Raw genomic sequence first — 26,725 nt, forward strand, 5'->3', positions numbered from 1 at the left:
GATTATAGTTCTTCTTGCTTCTGCTCAAGTGTGCTATTCTTAAAATTCTTTTCTCCTTTAGGGTCTAGTACCTGTATTCTTAACTCCTGGTTCTTTTCTATTATATTTTCCTAGTATATTTCCTTTTGTGTGCACATGATTAAAAATTAAGTATTACAGTACATGATAAAAAAAATTCAACACTCTCATTCCCTAGATACAGATTGAACATTTCTCTTTTCAATTCTAGAGGTATAGGCTAAATAATACACTTTATAAGACTATTTTGAAATTTATCATCTTGATGACATCAATAGACTCCCTATTCCAACAGATGAAAATTTAGCTTGCCAAAATCTGACACTTAACTTTTATATTTTTAAGTTCTACTTGTTTCTTATGTTTCTTTAGATATACTTAAACCTTTGTAGTTTTAATGATTTCCAAAACTCTTATTTCAACTTTAAAGATTTAACTCTTATATTTTCATCTCCATGAACACATCTCAAACTCTCATGCTACTAATATTTCATGCATCATGATGTTTTGTTCTATCAGTTTTATTATGACTTATGTTTATATAAATGTTATTCATACTGAGCCAACTACTATACTAGGATTACATTTCTCTGTCTCTCTTTTTTTGGTATAAGTTTATTGTCCTCAAGGTTAATAATGATCTTATTTTGTTTAATTTGTATATACTTATCACTAATTCAGCCCCAAACTTTCCAACTTAATTGGATCTTAAACCTCCAATTCAGTTAAACATACAAGGTAATCTATCTGTTCCTTTTTTTTTTCTTCTAATTCAGAGGCATTTCTCTTAGAGCCCTCTTCTCCTGCCCTGATTTGGACAAGTTTTTCTCTCTGCCTGCTGCACAGCTGTCCTGGGACTTCCATGTTCCTTAGCGTTGGATCCACCTGCTTCCCTCTCTCTTACTTTCCTCTTTTGTTGAAGTATATCCTAAAGTAATTTTCTCAGAAATATATTGCTGAAAATGAGTCAGGTGACATTTGAATCTCTTGTTCTTTTGTAAGTAGCTTATACTTTTCTCTTTGAAAGTTTTAGAATGTAGTATACAGGTATTATTCTTCTTTTATTTATTTTGCTCAGTGATTAATGGACCTTAAGTTAAATTTATTTCATTTCTTTTTTATTTTTCTGTTTTTCTTTTTTAAACTCCTGGTTGTTGGATACTGGACCTCCTGAATTAATCCTGTGTCTTATTTTTTCTCTTCCATTTTCAAAAGAGTGTGCACAAGAGAAATCACTGTTTTCTCTATATTATCTTGAACATGACACATCTCTCTCTCCTAACCAGCAGTTGGGCCCTCTTACATCAGGTTTTTTGTGTTCTGGAGGGTGTCCCCAAGGACCTCCCAAACTACTTTGTAGACAGACCCTTAGTTAATCTCCCTGACTTCAGACTCTCTTCTCCTGCTCTCCATAGTTGCTGCTGACTCCAAGCCTTGATCCTCTGTCTTTGTCTCCACTGTTTACATTCATTTATTCAACCAATAGCTATGAAGTATAATGTGCCAGGCAGTGGGGATGTCGACCCCAAGAAGCCTCAGATGGCTTTATCTATCCTGTTTCCAGCACTGAAGTCTCCCCAAGTATTGGGAGCCCATTTCCTCTGCCTGCTGGATATCTCCACCTGGATGTCTCAAAATACAATGTTCTCTCCCAACATGCCCTTCCTATATTCCCTGGTTTAGTTAGTGCTGCCTCCATCCACATTCTACGTTCTAAAATGTTTGGATCCAGAACAAGCCCCACAAGTTCCTTTAGTGATAAAAATCCCTAATGTGCTCTTTTTATCTTCTATATTGTCAAAGAAAGAGGTAAAAACAAACAAAATTTTCTAGAAGAGAGTCTGGGTTACCTGATTTTGTCCAAAACAGGTTTTATGGTAGTTCATAGACAAAAGCACTAAACCAGGCAAACTATCAGACTACAGAAGCAAATATAGTTGAGAACATTTGAAATGACCCCTATACCCAAATCAATCCCCACTGACCAATCTATAATTGACAGTAAGAAACCATCTAAACTTGATAGTAAGACTTTAAAGGCAGAAATATCTACTTCCTTACTACACCTAGCAATAGCAATTTAAACTACGGGGAGAAGCTTCCAGAAGTTGTCTCCTCCACTCTCTTCCCCTTCTGCACCCTCCAGTCCACTGACCCAGACCTAATCTTCCCTGTGCCATCAGCACTTGCTGACCACTTCCCATGCTGCACCGACAATAAGTCTTTTCCACGTCATCAGACACAACTATCTGACCTTCTCTATTACTCTGACAATGGGCTGGCTCACCTGATAATAAAAATGATTACCTACTGACAAGTCAGCTGTGATAATTGTATTGCCGGTACCATTCCATGCACATTGTTTTAATTAAAGTGAATACGACTATGCAACTGAAAGGCGTCTGATGCAGGGCGTAAGAATTTCCTGAGTTCTGTGTTTAAAGCCTTTGAGAGCACATGTGCTCCATACCCAGCGTTGTGTAGATCACAACTGTCAAAATCCCAAAGGATTCCATTAAGCTTTTAACAGCACCTGTTACAAAATACCACCACCAACTAATGTGATTAACACAAGAGAACATTCTGAAACCAAAAGTCATTTTCTTAAAATGCAGAAATAGGAAAAATAAGGAATCCCTTCAAAAGTATGTTAATAGTGGCAAATTTGGCTGAATGAAGGGTTAATTCTTCATGGGAGAGCATGAGTTCATTTCCACTTAAAGTACTTTACGTAATGTTACACTTTTACACCGAGTCTTCTCATTTCTTTGTGAAGAAGGTGGAGCTGAACAAATTATATTGGTATATAAAAATGTTAATAATACTAGATTCTGCTAAGGGAAACACTTTTTTTTGCTTGACATAGTTATCATTTGATAACTTCCTGGTAAAATTCCGTATAACTAATGGGCCACAGCTCTGCGATTGAAGAGTTGCACTTGTACGGTCTCTAGGGGTCAGCATAACTCGAAGGAAGAGCAAGGGCTGCAAACAAGAAAAAGCAAGGATTTGCAGGTTCTGAGGATGACGGAGCAGTGGAAGGTGGGATGAGAGGTAACCCCTGAGGATGAGGACAAAGGAAGCCGACTCTACAGCCAGTCCACACAGGGTTTCTGTCTGTGTTCAACAGAAACCTGGGGACCCAGATCATTGAATAATATGTTGCCTATCACATAAACTCCCTTGAAACCACTGGCAGTACTTTACGATTCCTTTCCTATGTACTGAAAGCCACTGACTTTTTTTAAAATGTCTGTTTCGGCACTTTGGACTTAGACCTTTGAGATGTGAGAGTTAAGCACCACAAATTGGTTCTCCCCAAAGTTATGGTGTTTCAATTCGAACTGATTATTTAAAGGCTAGAATGATTGGAGGGGCTGGCTTGCCCTCTCTCTGAGATACTAAATGGTGGATTTTATTCTTTTTACCTATAAACCATTTAATACTACCCCTGCAGAAGTATGGTGATTATAATCATACATTTTGGGGGGAACTCATTAACAAAACTTGCTGCCAGTACGCTGCCTCTCACTCACTACACGGTATCAATCTCAGAGATATTCAAAGTGCTGAAATCGAAGCAGGGGTGATTAACAGCACACCTCGTTTTTACTTCCTGGTATATTTCCCTGTGCCTCTGGACAATACTCTTGGGGACCACAGCTGAAATATGATTGTCTGCCTTAGTTGATGACTACTATGCGGTGAGCACTTAGCAGTGTTGGCAATCATTTATGCTACAGGAGAAAGAGCATTGTTACTTTTCCCTTCCTTTAAAAGGAGTGGAAGAAACAGCACTTGGGCAGTTCAGACACAGTTTTGGGGCATAAGAAAAGAAATCATTTTCTATTCCTTGCAAACTTTGATTTACAAAAGAACGCCAGAAGCTAAAAGCCTTGTTGATTTATCATGTGAAGCAAAGGGTAATTTTTCTCCCCTTGTTACGCTTTCATATAATCATGTTCACTGCCTGTATGGGTGGCATTAAAGAATTTCTGAATACAAATAATAATTTCTTGCTTTCAACCTTCATAATTCACATCAGCAGGCACCCTGCTGGGCGGTGATGCCTCCTGCCAGAGACGCTCAATCTTTTTTGCACACCACTTATCTGCCTCTCGCAGCTGCGAGTTCCATTGATCGCAATACCTGCAGGATAATGCGCCCGTAGGCGTTCTTTAGCAGATTAACCACGTCCGCATGAGACAGCCCATCCAAAGGTTGCCCATTAATGCTGACAATCCGATCTCCAACCTGGAGGTACAAAAGTGTGAGAAAAATCACTATCATTAAGAAAAATTAAATTTGAGAAGAATGCTTAAAATTCTTTGTAAGTCATATTTCCCATTTGTGGCTATTGTGAAGATTCTGTGTCTCTATTGTGTATGCATGTTCCAGAAGCATGAGGAATTTTTATGGCTTTCCCCAAATACAGACCAATCAGAGAAACAAGAAAGGGGTCAGATTTGATTATTAAAAGGCCCAGCAGGCCACTTTTGTACCTTGGTAATGGTAGTGTTGCATACATCCATTTGCCAGTAATAGTGGGGTGTACAAATTACCAGTTCAATAAAGCTCTATTGAGGAAGCCAAATGTTTTCTGCTTTATTTTTTCTACCTAAGTTAAGATTAAGGAGCAATGGGGGAAAAAAATTCATAAGGATGTTGATTCTTTTGGTGGAAGGAAGAGTCTAAGGTCAAATCTCTCAAGTGAAAATCAATTTTGGGTGGAATGAGGTGCTAAAAATGATATGGGAGGCTTTGCAAATGAGCTGCAATTTCTTCTTTCATTGAGAAGCTTTGACACAAACGATACTATTTTTATATGTTCAGGGACATAATGAATTTCAGGTATAAACTTTCTCCAATGCATTTTGCCCTCAGTGTAGGTCTCTGATGGCTGCTGGAATTCCAGTTTTAAACACAGTGCCCCTGGCTGCCATGTCCTCTCCCACCCACCGCATTACATGCTGAGAGCACTTCACCATCCCCTTTGTTTACTTTAAGCTTCTGTGTACGTGCGGCCACACCGCTGGCCTGAATCATGGCAATAAATATTGGGATATCTCCTAAGGGACTTCCTCTTCCTCCAGCAATACTGATTCCAAGGGCATCACTGAGCTCCTAAAAAAAGAAGGAAAACAAGACTTATATGTTTAACAAAGAGCCACAACCTGACTGTCCCCAGATAGCTGTTGAATAAAATCCCTCCGTGATGCAGGAGGCTAGGGTAACATAGGAGTTAACCATAGCGCCTTTGAAGTCAGAAAGGCCAGTGTTTCAGCTCTTAATTAGCTGCAGTACTTAATAAGCTGGGGGTCCTAAAGAAGTTCCTTAACCTCTTAGAGCTTCCATCCCTACGCATAAAGTGGGAAGAAAACCACCTACCTCACAGTGTTGATCTGAGGATTAAATGAGGTGATATAGTGCAGTCCTGGCCCACAGAAAGGGCTCAGTAAAAGGCAACAGGAGGAGTAAAAACAAAAAAAACAAAGAAAAAAACCCTATGCTACTGCTCAGTTTAGTGGCCAATTTTGATGCAGACTTGGCAAGTATGTCCTCATATGGTGTTTACAATTAAATTACTGCACATCTCATGCTCTTCTGGGTGTGAACAAACACGCTTGGCTCTGAAAGAGCTGCAGGACTGTGCTAGAACAAAGGATCTTTGAGGACACCCACTGTAGTGACTACAGAGTTTGGAGAGAGAAGTAACATGCGACCGAAAATGTTCTCTGAGATTATGAGATGAGGCAGTTTGTTCACTCCAACCCTGGTGAAGAGATTCTGGCCTTTGTGCAGGTTTCCCCCACATTTATATCCCAGGGTTAATATTTTAAAAATCACTAAAAGAATAAATGACAAGTTCCAGTTTCAGCATGGTGGCATACACACTCTATAGCATCTTTCTCCCACTGATGAAAATGAAGACCTCTTGTCAAAATTTAAAGTACAACTACCTGAGACTTCTGAAAAGTAATGACACTCAAAGAAATTGTGGTGGAGAGCCAAAACTTGGAGAAACGACAGCAGAGGGTGTATCTCCCAGTTGTTTTCCTGGCAGCTTTGTCCTGAAGACAAGACCCAGTCAAGGAGCTGTAAAGGTGGGGCAAACTGCTAAAACTTTGATGTTAACTCCCATCTTTCTGGTCAGAGGAACCAGGAAAAGGAGCCCTGATGGCTGGAGAATGAAGGAAGAAAACTAGAGTAGAGAGAGTCGGAGAAGGGGATCCTGTCCCTCTGTGAGTGAATCCACAGAATTCTCAGGCTCAGTCTAAGCCACGCATATGAGGGACAGACCCACACTCGGGAACCGAACTGAGTTTTGAACCACCACTTACAAAAGGTGACATAACTTGCAGTCTGAGCCTAACTGGGTGGATGCCTGCTAAAACATAAACACCAGCATTCCTCAGAGTCTACACAGCATAACATTCACCAGGGCTGGGAAGAACCCCTAAGTTACTCAACATACAGAGAACCAGTAAAATGTGATCAATTTCTTGTTAAGTTTTTTCAAATATGCAGGACAGTTTAAAGCCAAGATGACACCACTGTCTGGTGGGGTTCTCAATTTATGTAGATGTAAACATATGACAACAATGACATAAATGCTAGGGGAGTGGTTGCAGAAAAGGGACCTATAGGGTTGCAAGGCTTCTGCAGTTTTACCTGATCACTTAAAAATATACACAGGTTAGTGTGTTTCAATTTGACCTTGATAAAGTTGGACAAAGGAAAAAGAACAAAATGACAACAACTTTAATATTCTGTTTTCCAAAGTGTTTGTGTCTAGCTTCTATTTTCTGAATGCATCAGGAGTAAAACCCTACATGCAAATGGTAAGATGCGTTTCATTATGAAGTTTCTGCTCGGATCATATGTGGGAGAACAGGGTGGGTAGGAGCAGGCCTTTTTATAAAAGCCTGTAAAAACAAGCAGCTGAAATGACTAAGGAAACATAAAATGATATGTTATAAATCGTGGAATGAGGAGAAATTTATGGAATAATTTGGCTTTGTTCAAATCCATTGTGATGTTTCCTTAACTTATCCTTAATTATGCACATGTTGGTACATTTAACTTCCCAATCCGAGGAACATTTGAGTTGCCGCTCTGGTGGAAAGATACTGGGAACAAATAAGGCAGATTTAGTCAAAGCTGTAGTTAATAATAATGAATTCCTGGACACTCATGATGAACTAGGTACTATGCTAAGTATACTGTATGCATTACACCTCATTTAATCCACACAACAAGATTTACCTTGTGAGGTAAGGGTTATCACCCCCAATCTACAGATAAGCAAATTGAGGTTAAGTAACTTGACAAAGGTCATAGAGCTAATAATGGTAGAGTGTCTTTAAACACAACTATAATTGAGTCCAGAGAACTAAGTTAAGCTGGATATCACTTTACTGAAGTTGATCCATGATTACAACAAGGTCATAATTTTTTCACTATTTCTTGAATCCCAAATTTAATGGTAAGAATAAGCAAAATAAAACTGCTTGCCAATATTCTGGATATCACACCGGAGTCTGAAAAATCGCACAGGATTTTCAGGAATCTGAAAATCAGGATTTGACAACTTTATGAACTGAAACGCATTTTACACAATCTTCTCAGGAGGGCAATTTGGCATTATATATAAAAGCCTTTAAACAAGTGTGGATTTTGACTCAACAATTTCATTTCTAAGAATTAATTCTAAAGAAATCACCCATGATATGATCCAAAAAGAAAATACAAAGACATTTTGCTATAAAAGATGGCAAAAGTTGAGAAATATGCTAATTGTTTAATAAGAGGACATTGGTTAAGAAAAATTACAGCACATTCATACAATGGAATACTATGTAACTGACAAAAATCATACCATCTGCTGTCAAAAAATAGTTATTCACACGGCTAAAAGTCCATGCTTTAAAGTAAAATGACAAGCTGCAAGAGTATGTCTAATATGATACCATTTTTTGTTTTTTAAAATTTAAACACAGTGCACAAAATGAAGTGAATGTGGTGCACCAAAAAGTTCACAGTGGTCATGTATGTGCTTTACTATACTTTCCTAAGTCTGCTTGTGTTACATAGACCATATATTGCCTTCAGTAACTTAAAAGAACACACTAACAATCCAATATATTGTATTGAGGGAAAGATGTACATATTATGCAACACAAATTAGAAAAAAAGCAAAATAACTGACTTACCCTGATTATCTCAATGGTCCTTAGTCCCACATCCGTGCCTATGAAGAAGCAACAAATTAACTTTTTAAAAGTAAGAGACAATATATTTAGGATATAATATTTTCCCATGAAAATGGTATCATTTTCTAGGTCTTTCAGGAGAGAATACTGAGGCAAGCAGGCATTATACCCTTTCTCAAAATTCAAACTGGCGACATCAATCAGGGGATATGTCCTCTATTTTAAACAAGTCCTCTCTGTTTGAGATAGATGTGGCCATAATCATTTGGTCTGACAAAAGCTGAGGGCCTGTAGCAGCCGCTGCCTGGGATATGGTGATTAAATGGCTTGGAGAGTGAGCCACTTTTGTTTCACTGAACATTTTTCCGCCTTAATCAAAGATAATCTTACCCAAGGAAAGGCTTAAAAAGATGCCTTCCCCACCCCACCCATGATGGGATATGCACTTCTGACCTTCCTCGAGGGACCTGTAATTTTTAAATTTTCTCTTTGGAAATGGTTTTACTTTATGAAGTACTTTAGATTTCTGCTTTTCTCTTTTTCATGTGTAAAGTTAAAGGCACATTCCAAAAATGAATCTCTATGGCTTTCCTTCCTTTAGAACAGGACTTTCAGAAAGCTTGGGGCTTATGTGGCCATGTTCAAAGATTTAAAAATATTTTTGCTGTACACCTGAAACTAACACAACATTGTAAATCAACTATACTCCAATAAAAAATTAAAAAAAAATTTTTTTTAATTGGGTAACAGGGATCGTTTTGCTGAGGGTGTGTCTCAAGTAATACCTGAGTTTTTTGGGGAAGGATCCAAAGCTCTTTTTGTGCCGACCAGGTTTTGCAGGCTGGTGATAACAGGAGCAAGGGAAGGATGAAGGCCGCTGTGGGTGCTGTGCTGACTCGGCTGAAAAGGAAACTCAGTGGTCAGTCTTAGAAATTCATACTTCTTATTACTATTTTACTTACTGAAGTAGCCCTAACCATGTAATAGAAAATTCCGTGGAGGCCAGAAAAGAAGACAAAAATTACTCACACTCCCTCTCTTATCACCCTAAACAATCCCATTTAACATTTGCTCCACTGCTTTCTCCGTTATATGTGCTTTTTTTATATGTGGTTTCAATCGTCAAGGTAGAAAACGTGCAGTAATTTCAGCTCTTTGTGTTCCACGTGAAATCAGAAACATTTTCCTAGCCTGTTACACAGTGTTTACATATGATCAGTTAATGCCACTAAGTGTCATTTGGGACTACAGGCAACATTTATTTTCTTTTTATCTAAATTACTGATCTATTTTGCTAAAACAAATATAATAAAATCTAGATTTATGGGAACTTGATCAAATAGAACCCTCAACTGTAAGAAAAAGCAGTAAATATCAGGGGAATATGTTATTTTAGGAATATTAAAATTTTTTTTTCCTCAAAGATTTTCCTAGAGTTGGTAATAATTCAGCTCAATCTGCTATACCTCCATTACTGTCTTTTTAAAATAAATCTAACATTTATTTAAATAAATTTAGATAATGTATAGTCATGTTTGGCTAGTGGCTATTCAATGAAAATCATATGCAATGAAAATCATATGCACAGTGAAGGATCTTTCCAATGCAGAAAACAATGACACCACTAACAAATAAAGAACTTTTTCTATCGAATTCTCACGGTTATGCTTTAACTGCCTCAAAATTTTGAGGTAAACCTAAGACCATAATTATTACCTGACAAATTATAATTTGATCCATTTCCTTAGTATGATGAAAGTTGTTTAATGTTTTAACATTCCTTAAATATGAAAAATTTCAAATATACAGAAAAGTTGAATGATACAGTAGACACACCACCTAGATTCCACAATTAATATTTTACTATATATTTTTTGTTACATATCTATTCATCACTCAATTTGCCTTTAAAAAAAAATTCATTTCAGAGTAAGTTACAGACATCAGTACACTTCACAATGGATATATATATAAAGGAGTGTTTTTATATTTTTCCTGAAAGGATATGATTTAAATCAATGGTGCTATAATAGATAACTACTCAGAAATGAGGAAGTACAGCATATTATAACCTTTGCCTAAACAAAATCTCAGAACATTGTGTTTGTCAAGGCCTTCAGAAATACGAACTTTGCCTGGCAGTGCTCCCTCAGTTATCTGAGGAAAAGATTTCTCAAGTGTTTTTACCATTATACATTTTCCTCTGCAGAGTAAAGATACTCTTTCCTGGTTGGTAGGAGAACAATTTTTTTAAAAAGAGGCTTGGTAGCCCCATGGCTAGAAGAGCTCTCTTAATGAACCCACTTTCTCTAGGCCAAGTCAACGAGTTAAAGTTCTCCTAGACCCTCAAAAGGAGGCATCTGCCTCCCTGTCTTATAATTGCCCAGAAGGAAATCTGTGCCCCTAGAGAGTCCTGACTGCTTTAAAAAGGTTTGGAGGGGAAATGTTTGGGAATGGGTTCCTCTTTTTCTCCATCTGGGTCATGGGTTGATATTCAATTCTTGAAGATGGAGGACACTTCCTTTTCACAGCCTGCTACAAGCCTTCTTCCCATTAGCTACATAACAGTACAGACTCTCATATCATCTAGGTCATAATTTTAAGGACAAAGTAAGGATAAAATATATTTTCTGTTTTGCTTAAAATTGAATTAAACTTCTACCCTCTGAAATTAAAATTCTGTGCGAAGAGGTTAAAGAAAAGTATTTGATACTTCGTCCCAGGTTTCTGAAATATGACAGCTCACATTTACATAACAGATAAATGGTCATGGTGGGTTTTTGACCTTTAATAATAGAGCCTCTAAATGCGTTAGCTTTGTATTTAACCTGAGTGTAAACTTTATTCACCACTAAGATGCACATATACATTCCTCAAGGACAGAAATCCAGTTCTACCTACCACCTCACCTGTCAGTCCAAAATTTTCTGAAAACACTGGAATTCCTTGTACCCCTTTGTGCCTTTGCCTATGCTACACCCTCTGTCTGGGATACCTTTTCTCTCTTTTCAATCTATCAAACTCCTTTTGGAGTGAGACCCAATTGAACCCCTGCTGTGTTGCCCTCCTATACTCTCCAAGAAGAAAAATTTCATCTCCAGTATTGTTCATTCTGCATTCTAACCTCTATGTACAATAGGGCTTCAATGAAATCACTCAAGTTGAGTCTTCCATTAAGGAAGAAGCCGAGACAACTATTTTGCATCTCAAGTTCCCACTTTTGATACAAGTCTGGTCAGGGTCCTCACCAACTATTGACCTCTAGAATCCTACTGCACCACTGTCTCTTAGTACACATGATACATAAACCAGAAATGCAAAAAAAAAAAAAAGTTCCAAACTTAACATGATGTTTATTGGGTTTGATTGCTCTGATGATTATCTAAGACAAGCCAGCTAATCTGTGATCCTATCTGAACAATGTTGTTTTTTCTTCACTCATTTTCTAACACCAGTGAGGCAAAAGGGGCAGCTAACTTAATTCCAGAAGCACCTGTGTGCTAACCATAAAATCAGAACATCATCTAAACAAAGGTCTTGGAGAGGCTTTAAGGAAATTAGGAAGGAGACCGAAAGTCATGCTTTTAACCTCAAAACAAAGGCCCATCTAATAACCCACAAAAGGGATTGGGGGTCCCATGTAAGTTTCTATAGTTACATTATGTACCAAATGGGACTTAACATATTGTCTACCGTTGTGATTTTGTCAGCCATTACAATGAAAAAAAAAAAAAAAATACAGTGAAATATACTTTGTTGAAAAAAAAGTGGCACTTACATCAGCCTTGCAAATAAACATGAGATGTTTGCTAACCCACAAAATATCACCCACTAAGGCCTCCCTCCCACAGGAGAACCACCCCCCCCACTTTGCTCTCCCAGGAATATACCATTAATTGCTCTCAGCATGTGTGAGTGGCTATTCACAAGTTAACTTTATAGCACTATTTAATTGAATGAATAGAACAATGTTGTGCTAATGAGGGTCAAATTGCCACCAGATGTTACTTCTTTCTTTTTTAAATAAACACAGCTGTGTACATGCAATGCCTAGGCAATATAGAACTAATAGTGGGAGAGAAAAGGGGTTCTAAGAAAACATTTGCAGGCAATAAAGGAGAGAAAAATCTAGGGATTAATGAATTCCCATCCCACCTTTCACTTTCTATTTCAAACACATTAAAGTACACCGAACTTGGTGTTGTGAATATGCTGTATATTACACATTATTTCCAAACAATCATTTATGAAATGGGGAACTTTCTCTCAATTGGGACAGGTGAGCCAGTCTAACGGGAAGCCATCAACAACCTGACTGTTCTGTGATGTCTTCCTCGAGGAGGTCCAGGAACCAGCTCGGAGTCTTCCAATCTCTAGCTGCACAAGCCCCTGTGCACACTTGGGAAGACAAGAAAAGAACACAGGTGAAAAACAGTAGGATTTGTGTTCTAAATTCTCATGGCAGTGCCTCCATTCATCTCTCTGCAGCCAAGAATTGTAAATGGCTGATGAAGGCTGAAGGTAGAAAGGAAATTCAGTTATCAAAAAAAATCACACAAGGTCACAAAAATTTATCAACTCAATGCTATTCATCTCATGATTTTGCGACTTCTTTAAACACATTAAAAGGATTACATTTCAATTCACCTCCTTTCTCTTCCTTTTCCCTTCTGATGAAAGTATTTGCAAGCAGTGAAATGATTAAGAAAAAGTGGTAAAAAGGAGGACAGAAAAATCAAACACAGAGGTAATCTAATACAAGTCCTCTCTTGAGTAATAACTGATAGTTGACTATTTTAGGAAAGCAGGATTTTAAAATAAAATTCATTTATCTTTGCAAAAGCTCCTACAGCTATAGTATCTGTGAAACAGAATAAGATACACCTGGTTATAGCTGAATGGCAATTTACAAGGATTTTTATTAACCAGTTTCTTCCAAGGGAGGTAGGGTCCATGTGGCAGAGACACTTGGAAGGGAACCTTGAGCCTTAGCCTCCCGGCAACTTCAGTGAGAGAGAGCTTGGGTGGCAGGAAAACCCCTCAAGCGCAGCTCTGCGATCTTGGGCATGCCATTCTACTTTCTCAGACTTCACTGTGAGATGAAGGACTTGGTCTTTCACAATCTTTAATGTTCCTTCAAGCAATAAACGCTGGATTTGATGAATTCATGTTAATATAGCCCAAGAGGGAGGAGGATACATTTTGTGGCTCCAGGAGAACCTGTCCCATCAAATGCATTTAGAGGACAATTGAGGATACTCGGAATTCTCACAAGTATGAAAAACTAGCTTAAATCCCCAAACAGGGTTCCCTTCAATCCTGTTATTCAGTATAATAGCTTTCTTTTAGAGCTATTCCTGATTGGTTAAAATAATCAGATATTAGGTCTCTAGTAAGAAACTACAATCAGCATAAAATTCAACACATTTTATAAACAAGCCAGATTAGAACTGTTCCCATTGGACTTGAGTTATACCAGCCACGCAGAAAGCAGCTAGGGACTCACCTTGAGGACAGTGGCCACTGTTTCCTGGGAGGCACTTCTCATGTCCTCCCCATTCACAGATAAGATCTGGTCTCCCTGAATCAATCTCCCATCAAGGTCTGCGGCTCCACCTTTCACGATGTCAGAAATAAACACTCCACTTCCATTTCTGTGAATACCATAAAGCAGTGTAATGGCACAACCTAATATTTCTATATTAAATCTGAGATTACTGATATTCTTCCCAAATGATAAACCTCAGAGTGCTTGTCCTTTAAATAGTTTATACCTATTTACGCTGCCTGTAATATTCACTTTCATTGGCCCAAGGGCATAATTTTTGCAAGAGGATAATTTTAGTGAAATAAAATGGAAATTCACTTTAACAAGTAGAATTAAGTACTATTAAAACGTACAGGTTATTTCCTTAGAGATCAGCTCAATTATTATCATATGATCTACTTCTAGTTTTTTTCTCATTCTCCCTCTCTTTCCCTGCCTTCATTACTTTAAGGTTTTAATTATGTTTATTCATTTGATGAATAAATAAATGTCTCAAAATTCAAGAGGTTAAAAAGGGGGGGGGAGTTCACCTCTCTCCTCTGTTCCCCTGTCCCCAAGTTTCCCTCTCAGAGGTAACCAATGTTACTCATTTCTTGGGTATCTCCAAGAGATATTCTGTGTATACGTAAGCAAATGCATGTGGGTATAGTACACATGCTTGTAAATGGATATACATGCACATACACTCCTTTTTTCCCTCAGTTCTGTTTTCTTTAACTTTGTTTTTTCACTTAATACCTTGGCAACTGGTCTTTATTAGCACTTGGAGCTTCCTCAATGTTTTCTTTCTATGGCTACATACTATTCTATGAATGTTCCTTAATTTCATTTATTAGTAAACTATTGGTGGACATATATCAATAGGTTATTTCCATTCTTTAGCTACTGCAAACTATGTGCAGTGAATAACATATCTACAAGCATATCATTAGGATAAATTCCTAGTCGTGGAATTGCTAGGCAAAGAATTGTGAATTTTGAGAGCTTATACATCTTATCTTTTTTTTTTTTTTTTAAAGATGAACTCATTCTAGCTCAGATGGGTTTTTGTTTTTTTATTTTATTTATTTATTATTTTTGGCTGCGTTGGGTCTTCGTTGCTGCGCGCGGGCTTTCTCTAGTTGCGGTGAGCGGGGGCTACTCTTCATTGCGGTGCGCGGGCTTCTCATTGCAGTGGCTTCTCTTGTTGCGGAGCTCAGGTTATAAGCACACAGGCTTCAGTAGTTTTGGCATGCGGGCTCAGTAGTTGTGGCTCGCAGGCTCTAGAACGCGGACTCAGTAGTTGTGGCACACGGGCCACGGCATGTGGGATCTTCCCGGACCAGGGCTTGAACCTGTGTTCCCTGCATTATCAGGCAGATTCTTAACCACTGTGCCACCAGGAAAGTCCCTACATCTTATCTTTTATAATGAAACCTTTTGTGCTAAGGAATATAAATGTTCCTTACAAACTCAATCTAAAATGCTGGTGTTGTATGAAGATTATTTCATCAATCCACTATGAGACAATAAAGGAAAAACCATTACTCTAAATGGAATCTCTCCAGGCACGTGTATGCATCACAGCAAGAAAGCAAACTTCAACATGGGCTCTGTCAGCTGCTCTGTACCCAGATGTCCACTTAGTTTGCTTAGAAATATGAGTCTCAGCTCCTTTGTTTCGTAATGCATTTCCAAATTGATGGTTTTATGGTGTTGAAGTAAAAAAGAGATCATGAGAGCACAGTACGTGGCGCAAAAATCAGTGCTCAAAAATGGTAGCTAGTATCTTAATAACAGCTTGGACTGCTGGAAAAAAACCACTAGGCTAGTCATCAGAGGTCTGTGAGGGCACATGACACAATATATATAAAACCAACTTCAATTCTTCCTAAGAATATGTTTGATGCCATTTAAGGCTATATTGGGGTGTCACATGAAAATCCTGCAGACCTGTTGGAATAAATGCACACTAGATATCTAAAGCCAGTAAACTGTGGAAGCTAGAATTGCAGTTTCAAAATTTTACTTACTTCTCTAACCTGTTAATATTATTCTGGAGTAATTACTGCAATTCCTATCACACGGGTAAGCAGCATAGATTTCAAAAGAGTAGCCTAGCCACGAGGATCTACCTACATTTTTGCTGCAAGCTATTATTTTGGGGACATCTGTCTTAATAGAAAACTATAGTCATGAAGAATCTATGTCTATCGACTATGTCAACTCAGCTAGTCTCAGGAACTACTCAACTAGTCTAAGTTAACTGAGTATGAAATTAACATGGTAATCTATGGCAAAGCAATTTTCCTAACCCAACATTGTATATATAAATCTCTTTCTTGATATCAGCTGTTTCTTGGGTGTGGTTGCTTTAATTAACCCCTGCAAGCCTCAGATCTAAGTGACTCCAAGTTGAAAGAACCTTGGAAACTCTGTTCTTACTCTCCATGGGGATAAAAGTCTGAACAGTCTGGGTCAACTGGGCTTAGAGTTCTATCTTTATATGACACATTTTTGGGCTAAGATCTTGCTCAGAAACATGACCTATCTCATTCAAGTATTCATAAAAATGTTAATTTTAGAAATCATATCATTAGTTTACACTAAGCTTTATCTTTCAGTGTTTATAGGCTTTAGCCCTTAAAACTCTGAAGGAACGAGGCCAATCAATCCTGACCTTCACAGAGTTTCCTTACCGCTTCCCAACGATGCTCAGGCCCAGTCCTCGGCCAGCCTTCTTCTGCAGATCCACGGGGAAAATCTCTAAGTTCTCCTCATCTCTGTAGTGCGCCTCGTCTCTATATACCACCAGTCGCACCTTCTGGGGGGTCTGCCTCAGGGCTGTGATGGCTTCTTCGTGGCTGGCGCTCCGCAGGTCAATCCCATTAACCTGGAACGATGGGCATCCAAGACGGGCTGCTGACAGCAGAGGCCTCTCTGTCTGGGGGAGCTCCATGACCCAACCAGTGAAAAACCTCCAGAAATGTCCAGCCATTCCCAAAGCACACAGGGTGTGACCACTAGCAGTCATAGCTGCTTCAGATACAAAGGACGTAATCCTTACACTCCCCCACCCCAAATGAGCATAGAGGGTGGGTTAGTATACATGATAATGCAATTTTAGGTGGCTGTGAACTTTACTGTGAACTCAACATGAGACAGCAGGGACTACCTGGCTCATTTAATTGAGGTCAAAGGGGAAATAAACATTAGTATTTGGTCAGCATTTTTTGGACTCAGTTTGCTGATTGAATTTGACATCCTCACTCTTAATTGCTAACATCATGACTACTTCAGAACAGGCCAGAAGGAAATGAGGGACTGGTATTTCTGACAGTGTCAAAGACTCCCTGAAGTCCACTCATTTGAATCTGTATCTGAGTGAGCACAGACAGGACCATGCATTAGACAGCAGACTATACTGGAAACAGCACTGAGTAAAACCATGGCTCCGCTTCTAGAAAATCATGTGAATTTCGGCAAGTCATGTAACCTCTGTGAGCTTCCATTTCCTTGTCTGTTAAATGGCAATCATAGCCAACTTATTTATTTACTTAATAAATGCTTGTGTATTAGCCCTTTATGAGAATTTCCTCATTCAATCTTACACTAACTCTCTGATACTATTACCATTTTACAGATGAGGAAACTGAAGCATGGAGAGGTTAAGTGACTTGACCAAGGTTACAAAGCTAGTACATGGAGGAGCCACAGTTTGAACCCAGATTATCTTTCCACCCTTAGTCTCTATACCATGCTGCCTCATCTTATTCTTAGAATGGGTTTTTGGAGCTCCCTGCCACAGCAAAAATCAAGTATTGATGTTGGTAACTCAATTTGACACAACGGAGAAATTAAAAGGCAGAGTAGCCCAGGCTCAAATGAAGGGAATCATGGGTCACTTCTTCAAGGTTCCAGCTAGGAAAAGAGCCAAACCAAGGGAAGGATGGGCCCAGGCCATGGCCAGGTGGATGACAGAGTTCTCTCAAGATGTTGGTTTCAGTCTGTGTTTTGGTCCATCCCTGTGTGTCCTGGGCAGGTCAAGCCTACCTCTGGACCTCCATTCCTTCATCTGTACAATGAGGGGCTGGTCTAAGGCTCTTCTAGTTCTAACATTCCAAAGACTCAGGACGCATGCATAAAGAATGGTTACAGAGAAGGGAAAAGAGAAGAATGAGCCCTTCTTGGAGGTGGTGACTTCTGAGCTATTATTTAAAGCTGACGCTATGAGTCAAGAAATTGTTTAAAAGCCTAATTTTTAAGCTGCTTTTTCTTTTCTGGTATATCTTGGTGGGTCTGTGAACTCACTTAGATTAACTACACCCAGAATAACAGTGTTTAAGCAGGGGTTTTGGATATAGATGGAATTCGGTTTGAGTGCTGATTTTAACTTACTATGTGAAACCTTACATAGATTACTCAAGGCCAGCTTCAACTCTGTCTTCCACAAATTGGAGATAATAATAATAACAATAATCATAATATCCATGTAGTGTTGTGAGGATTAAATGAAATAAACCCTGTAGTACATTTGGCACAGGGCTTGGCATACAGTTAAGCTTGACAGAAGTTAGGAATTGGTATTTTTAAAAGGAATTGAAGTAACTGCAGCCAGGGCTGTATTTTCTCAGTGCCAGCATTCACTGTTACTTTAGGCCCACGAATGCACTTCAGGCCCACGAATGCACTTTCACTGTTTGTGAGGTAAACCCACAGACAAAGGGGAAAAGAATGTCTCCAGAAAATGTGGTCTGAGCTGATTATTTTCCTGTATTCCAATAGATGGCACACAAGACCACTTCTGCTACTCAACTGAAAAAAAGTTACCTCCGTGACTGAAGGTGAATTCTCTAAGCCTCTAAAATACCCTTTGAAAGGCCCTAACAATTATGCTTTTAATTAAAAGCATTGTCATTAACTCTAATATTACAAAAGCAATTCACACTAAATGCCAGCATCAAGATGTCTGCTCAAATCAAAGTGATCTGTTCCAAGTTCACAGTTTTCATTTTCTCCTCTGCTTATCAAGAGACACCATTAAATGCACCAATAATTGTAAGAGGAATATTGCTGTGTGGCTAGAATATTGTGCAGTGATGTATTACCTTAAGTGTCTTACATAAGCACCGGATGCATTATTTAGAACATTGATTGTAGAGGGGTAGGAGTGGTAATAGCAGGGTTCCCTATTTGAGAAGGGCCATAGGGAGCCCCAGTTGTCAATGGGAGTATATCATGTCCCTTGGGGAAGGCAGGCATTCGGGGAAATGGGTGAACTGCTGCTTTGGAAGGAAAGAATAACCAAACTAGGGCAGCAGTTCCTCATTATTTTACCCCCCCCCCCAGGGAAAACCAGGCATTAGCCCTCTACTCTTTCTGCTCCCACTTGCACAAAAATAGACGGGGATGATGGGAATAGGTGTAGGGTAAGAGGAGGGACTGAACCTTAAAAAAGAACCAGAAAGAAGACAGTCCATGTTAATCACAGAATCATAAATCTTACCAGGCTAAAAAATTATTTGACTATATGTTTGTAAGCAAAACCTGGCGTGTCCTCATTTAACATGAGGATAGTATAAGCCACGGGAGGCCAGCCTGCACCATGCAGAGAACTCTCATGAGCTGAGAAGCCATTGTTTGGAAAAAAGTACAGTCTCAAAATGTATCACCAAAGCTGGCCTGTCTTCTTCTCGAGGCAACCTGCAGGCCCCAGGCTGACTGTGCCTCACTATGCACCTGTACACAACAGCCACAACTGGAACAAGTTCAAATGCGGAACCTAAAGCTGCTTAGAAGGGAAACATGTTCCTTGACCAACCTGAGAGCTACATTTCTTAACTAAACACACAGTACGCTTTTGTGGACAAGATCCTGTCTGGGGTGAGAGAAGAGCCTGTCTGGCTATCTTTAATGAGAAGTGTAGACCATCCATCCACACTGGGTAATAAATTCGGCCAGATGCCAGGAAATGGTTCAGTTGACCTTTCAAGTTCTCCTTGCAGTTAAAACAAATTTGCTTTCTTCATGCTTATCTGTCCTGAGTGTTCACTTATACACGAGTATATTTTATGGAAGACAGCAGCTACAGCTGAGGGTCTATTCAATACAGATAGATAAATTAAAAATTTTTTCTTTTATTGAGGTATAACTGCTATAAAATAAACACTACATATTTAAAGATTTATACTGTGAATTTATGTGAATTTATACCTGTGCAACCATCGCCATAAACAAGAAATGCACATATTAGATTTAGTTCCACGTGTCCATTACAGAAAAATTTGTGGGCTTACAAATTATGTTAACTATCAAGACATGTATGCATCTGTACTCTTCTGAATAGTCAATCTATTCCTCTATAAAGCCAATTATGATAGCACCAGTTAATTAGAAAATCTAGGGAGGAAAAAAACCCCCTCAAAACTCCTGATCACTAAAAAATGGTGTTGTATGCTAAAACAGTCAAGTCAATTCCCAAAGAGGCTACATTTATTTTTCTAACCTCATACACTTGCACCTTAATGAATGCACTGGGAATATGTCCTAATCCAATGATGAAGCACAGTAAAGGCCTGCAGAGAAACCCTATAACTTGCCCTGAATTTCATTTGAACTCAGCTTGGCCTCTCCTTTAACCCCTTCTTGCCTATGTTTTCTACCTTTAATTATAACTCTGGTTTCATCTTGGGAGGCAGACTTGAACCACCAAAGGGAAAAATAAAATTCTATGATGTCATTCATAATGTGCTACATTAAAGCTGCAAAGCAAAAATGCACATGCCCACCATAAAATGTTAACTATTCAATTAAATTCATCCAATGAAAGAAATAAATGTTGCCTAAAGGTTTCACACCATTGAAAAAGCTCTTTAGTTCCACCTACCAGAATGCCTGGCATTGACTTTCCATTCATCCGTTTCCTAGTTCAGACACTGCCTGCGTTGGCTCTTTTTAAAAGGCTTTAACACCTTTGCTAAATGAGAGTCCTTTTAAAAGAGGCAAGTTAAGCATTTCAATTTTTAATAAGTACCATATACCACCTAAAGGAAGAAGATTCTACGTTTTCATCAGCTAGGAAACAAAGGTACCATGGCGTGGACCTCCATTTGACATAAATATACTTATTAGGGATAAGAAAATAATAATACTTAAAGCTGCAATAAAGTCTTTTAAAATATCAGGTGTGCATGTTTATGTGTGTGTGTATACGTATGTGTTTTTAGAAGGGAATTTAGTAAGGTGGAGAGGCAAAAAAATCAAATTGCAATACTATACAGTTTCATTTGATTATAGAACCTTTAGTTGTACTTTCCCCTTTAATTAAAGAAAGTTTTCACAGACAGATTTAGGTTGGTAATCTGTCATGATTCTAATGACAGTTATTTGATGTACATCAAAAAAAGAAAAAAGAATAAAGTACATGTTTTGTTACACTGGGAAAGAAATAATAAGGATATAGTTGAGTAGAAGACAGTGAATAGGTAAACTGACTGTGGATCAAGGTCGCTAAAGGAACCATATTTGCTGGTATAAAATAGAATTCATAATCACATACCTCTAATATCTGGTCACCAGCCCAAAGTCTTCCATCTCGGGCTGCTGCCCCTTCTTCATAGACTTCATGGATAACTATAGCATCCTATAAAAAACAAATTCTTATTAATTTTTAACAACCATAAATGCTTCCTTAAGCCAACAACCAAACCATAGGCAGCAACCCACAATTTGCTATTTGTTAATAAAGTCATATTTTATTTGACCTAAACAAAATACACAGTTTTGGTATATTGAGAGGTATAATCAATTTTTCCTAAGTTTATTATTTCATTCTTTTAGGACTGGTTTTGCCTAATATTTCAAGTTAAACTTCCCCCATGTGTTTTACTGTTAACTGTGTACACTGCTGCTGTGTATAAACTTGAGGTGAACGATGTCTCATTCTTATTTACATCTTATGGTATATTCTGAAACATGTTTTCAGGTATTTATTGGTATTCAAGGATTTGGCATAGAAGTGTGGCCTGATGAAGGGGTTTTGTCAGGCCTCATTACTTGGGCAATGAAAGATAAGAACTTAGGGGGAACTGGCCCTGGAGGACAGAGCATGGAGTAGGGGAAAGGGCATTCACAGACCTAAGTGTAAGACACTGTGGTTTCAAATCCTGACTCTGCCATTGTGTAATCTTGGGCAAATTAACTCCTGAACTCAGGATTCTAAGCCATAGAAGCAGGACAGTAGTTAAGGTAGGTAAGGTTTGGTTGAGGAAAGTGTTTCGTGGTTACTGAACTAAAAATTTTTGTTTTTCTTTGACTTAATAATCTTAAATTTTTTATCATCATGAAAATAACAAGTACCAATATAAAGGACTCAAGCAAAACCAGAGGGTGTAGTAGACCATGCAAAGAGACTGCCTCCTGTACCCGCCCTTAGTCCTACTCCCCAGAGACAACCACCACCAACAGTTTCCTCAGGATCCCTCCAAATAATTTACTCCTGTACACCTAATTATTTATATGTTTTGGTGAGACTACTTTAAAAATATTCAATTGTGTACGTTCATACAATTTTCCTCCCCCCCCACCTCCCGCCTCCCCCAATGCTGAGCAAGAAGTCAAGCTTTGAAATCCCTTGCCTCAGGGATTTTTGTGGAGTTGAAAACTGAAGCAACCAGAAGTCATTGGTTCTTTCTGCTGCTTATAAAACTGAAGGGCACGGAAACGACGGTGGTTAATGGAGGTGATAGGTGTCTTGGCAGGCCACTGGAGAGGAAAAGCGCTTTTAAATGGAGACTAGAAACAGAGATCTGTGGGTCCCTGAGAAGTGAGGATTTGAGCCCTGCACTGCCCAGTGCCCTCCCATTCCCTGCCCCTCCAGCCCACACACAGGTTGCAAGACCCTGCAGACAGTGGTCAAGGGCTGCGGCCTACAGGCGTAATGGATCCCACCTTGAAAGAAGTCCTGAGTCCCAAGCATTGGGGCCTGGAAGCGGCAGGACTTCCAGACATGAAGAGATCATGCAGGCCTGGGTAAGCACGGGCTTGGTGATTACCAGGGTGGACTGATGACAGTGACCACAGGGGCCCCAGCGTTGGGGAGCTTTGTGACAGAACCAGAACCCTGAGAGTCAATGGACCTCCAAAATGACTGAGGCTGATTCCACCTCAGTCCAGAAGCGTGGAGTCTCAGAATTAGAATTAAATTGACTTGAAGTAAATAAATGAAATATTTCTTGCAAAAATATAAGATAGGTAAAGACCTCCAAACCAAACCCACTTTTCAAAAACAAAGTTTCCTGTACAAATGCTCTAGTAGAGAAGCAACCAAAGAAAATCAGAGGTCTTTAACCAGATGACCCATCTGGATTCCAAATATCTCCCCAATAATAAATGCTTTCATTTTCATCACCACACAGTTCTGAAAACATTCTTTATTATTATAGCAATTAGAGAGGCAGCCCCGAAGAGCCGGGAAAGGTTCCTTGATCCAGACAATTTACATTTCAGATTCTGTACCAGCAACAGATTTTAGACCATTCTTTGTTTTAACTCTGACTTATGAAATTTCCAGACCCAGGGAACATTTATACTGCCAAGAGTTTGTTTCTCTGCACTGTTTCAGGGGAATGATTTCAAGGAAATTTGCTGGGTCAGTGGCTTCAGGCGATCCCAACAACACTGCCAAGGTGACACTAAGGGCCATTTTCATGAAGCTAGTTCAGGGAGAAATTAATGCAAGCTCCTGGTTACACCCTCTGTAATGCTGGTTTTCAAAGCTTGGTGGCCAAACGCCCCGTTTTCAATGGATTTGGGAGAGTCAGACTGAACTTATGCTACACATGGCTTTTACAGAGCTGAATTTTCAGCATAAACTCCTTTGATCTTGGAACATTACAAAAGTCAACTGGGAAATTTCTCTTCGTTCATACTCAAAGGGAAGAAAAAGACCCACTGGAGTTTTTAATCAGTAAAAGTAGCCTGAATCCAAAACTCTTAGATACTTCCTGGGTGCTCAATGAACTATCATACATAAAATAAATATACCGTTAATAGGCTCAAATAAATGCTGAATTCACTGCCAATGATCTGTTTTTGGTCCATGAGTCTTTCTAGATGGAAAACTCCATTTCTTTCTTTCCTTTTACTCGACTACAGTTGTGGTTTCTCTTAAAGTCATCAGTGAAAATACAAGAAAATGGGAGGCATTCTGACCTGTCAATAGAAAAAGGTCACATTTCTTACCATGTGCCCTCGTGTGCCCAAAGTGCTCTATGAAACTGTGGTTCTGGCCAGTTGCATTAACTGGGGGTGATAGAGGTGCGACGTAGGGACCAAATTAGAAATGTGGGCTGGTGAATTGGGAAAAGAAAAAAGATTTATTTTTCAAAACTTATATAGTTCATAGTAGAACAGAATAGTAAAATAGACACTGGTTTGGGATATTTTAGACATCTATTTGACGAGGCTATATTAAAATTTTACTTCTTTCTTGCTTTGAAAAAAATTGCGATTAGATGAAATAGTGGGTCATTGATGAAAGACTGACCTTTATTATTTCAAATAAAAATTTGGAGTTGATTATACACATGATTCTCATCTGCTCATTGTATCCTCCTAATTTTAATGCTCTTGAGTTATTTATTCAAGCAAAGCTGCTTGTTAGGGACTTCCCTGGTGGTCCAGTGATAAAGAATCCGCCTTACAATGCAGGGGAGGCCGGTTCGATCCCTGGTCGGGGAACGAAGATCCCACATGCCGCAGGGCAACTAAGCCTGCGTGCCACAACTACTGAGCATACATGCCTCAACTAGAGCCCACGTGCCAAAAACTACAGAGTCCACACACCCTGGAGCCTGCGCACCACGACTAGAGAAGAGAAAACCTGTATGCCACAACTAGAGAGAAACTTGCGCACCACAGTGAAGAGCTCCCGCACGATAACGAACAGCCCGCATGCCACAAGGAAAGATCCCGCGTGCCCCAACGAAGATCCCACGTGTGGCAACTAAGACCCAACGCAGCCAAAAATAAATTAAATAAAGAAATAAATAATAAATCTTTAAAAAAGCTGCTTGTTGGCACAGTTTTGAGTGCCTTCTCCTCCACCAACTCCCTCCCACCTTCATATCTTTATGTATTTAAATAACACTCCACCCTGGATAACTCAGTGACTCTGTCTACCAGTACCAATGATTTCTTTTAAAACGCATCTCTTCTAGAAGCAATCTATTAATCATTTCCCTGTGGGTGGGTTGCTGGCTTATGCTGAACAGAGGCTGTAGAGACAAATGATTATGAGCTAGGCTTCTGGAGTCAGACTTCTCAGTCCAAATCCTGGCCCTGCTACTTCTGGCTATGGGAAGACTGTTAACCTCTCAGCTTCCTCATCTTTATATGGTTCTAACAATATTATCTACACATAAAGCTTCATGTACAATGCCAGCACATAGTAAGGAAGCGATAACATCTCACTTATTTAACATCTCTGTGCCAAAGAGGCCACATACTTCCCATTTGTGCCATTTAGTCCTCATAACAACTAAGCAAGTTCAGTGTTATTAGTCTCATGTACAGTTAGGGAAAAGGAGGTTCAGAGGGTCAGATTTGACCAGGTCTTTGCAGCTACTAAGTAGAAAAGATGAAATTCCAGCTTGGGGCTGTTTAACACCAAAGCCTGTGTTCCTATCACTATTGCAAGCTTCTCATCTGCTTTAAATATTTTATTTTGCACTTGTATAAAGACAAATGCAAAATAAAACTTGGGATTTTCCATATGGCATCAATTCTGTTGAAATACTGTCTCCTCAGCTCCACAGCAAAAACCTTGAGGGCATGAGCTGATCATTTTATAGACAGTGAACAGACAACAGTTGAAGTAAAAATTGAAGCCTTAGGCTTTAGAGGTGGGATGATGATCTATGGGTCTCAGTTGCTAGTGTTGGTACCTGATTAGGGGTTTGCATGACACAAAGCATGATGGGGAGGCCCTCTCCCCACCCGACATAAAGTCTTTCTTAATTCCACTTGTTATTCTTATCTCCTTCTTTCCTTCCTTTCACCTTTTCAGTCCTCTTTCTGTGTACCCATATGATTCACTGAATGATTTTTTTCTACAGGAGCAGAAATAGAACAACATTATATACAAGTGATAAACTGATGTTTAAAATAAAAAGTGTTCAATCCAAGAAAACAGATTAATTTCTCCTAATGGCAGACCTGAGAATCATTTATAGATGAACAAGACTGACATATAATAAAAAAGTAATTTCCTCTTGGTAGTTGTGTGACTTTCACTGGGACAACAGGAATTTGAGTAAGATGGTCTGTTTACTTACTGCCTGAGGTAAGACCAATAGTGTCCCCTAGAAACTCTAAATTACTCATTTGACTTGCCAACTCTAGAGCCAGAGAAGAATTTGACCAGTGAGTTGGAGAGTTTCTCAAACAATGGGTTTTCCCTAAGCAGAAGGGTAAGGCAGGATTTCAGAGATGTAGGAAAATCTTCTGCTTAAAAACTTCTCCCTCACCAGTCTATATCTGAAACATGTTTAACTTGAAAAAAATTTCTTTATTCTACAATTAAGGACAACAGTAAAAAAAAAAACAGAGAGCCAGGAAGAAGTAGCTGGCTAGCCAATTCATCATATTGTTTAAGGAACCACTGTCTTAATGTCCCCATTCCTAAAAGAATAAGTATTTATTTATTTTAAAATATAGATAAAATATGCATATGGTATTAGACTCAAAACAGTATACACTGAGAAGTTTCTCACCAGCACCTGTCCTTCACTCAATTTCCCTAATCAGAAACATACAGTATTAAGTTTCTTGTGTATTTTTACAGAGTTAGTTTATATATCTATATTTGGAAAGTAGTAAGGGCACCAAATACTTGAAGGTCGTGCCTTCTTTTATCTGCTACCTACTTTGCTTCATGAAATTCTACTGGAGCCAGGTAAGCATCACC

General features: G+C 38.9%; 1 protein-coding gene across 18 annotated transcripts in view; it reads right to left on the reverse strand.

Moving 5' to 3' along the window:
* PATJ (PATJ crumbs cell polarity complex component) overlaps positions 1–26,725 on the reverse strand; it is a 345,994-nt gene that overhangs the window by 24,000 nt on the left and 295,269 nt on the right. For 17 of the 18 annotated variants that reach the window (XM_082453175.1, XM_082453166.1, XM_082453174.1 and 14 more), the window contains 8 exons: positions 21,317–21,400; positions 16,458–16,651; positions 13,738–13,885; positions 12,543–12,629; positions 9,017–9,131; positions 8,232–8,269; positions 5,020–5,142; positions 4,168–4,272 (listed from right to left, as the gene is read on the reverse strand). In XM_082453175.1, coding sequence (XP_082309301.1) covers positions 4,168–4,272; positions 5,020–5,142; positions 8,232–8,269; positions 9,017–9,131; positions 12,543–12,629; positions 13,738–13,885; positions 16,458–16,651; positions 21,317–21,400 — 894 coding nt within the window. Of the gene's footprint in view, positions 1–4,167; positions 4,273–5,019; positions 5,143–8,231; positions 8,270–9,016; positions 9,132–12,542; positions 12,630–13,737; positions 13,886–13,907; positions 15,278–16,457; positions 16,652–21,316; positions 21,401–26,725 lie in introns of those variants that run through there. The other variant, XM_082453167.1, reaches the window with a different exon arrangement.

Source organism: Balaenoptera physalus (genome assembly GCF_965194825.1).
Source record: "Balaenoptera physalus genome assembly, chromosome: 1".
NCBI lineage: Eukaryota > Metazoa > Chordata > Mammalia > Artiodactyla > Balaenopteridae > Balaenoptera > Balaenoptera physalus.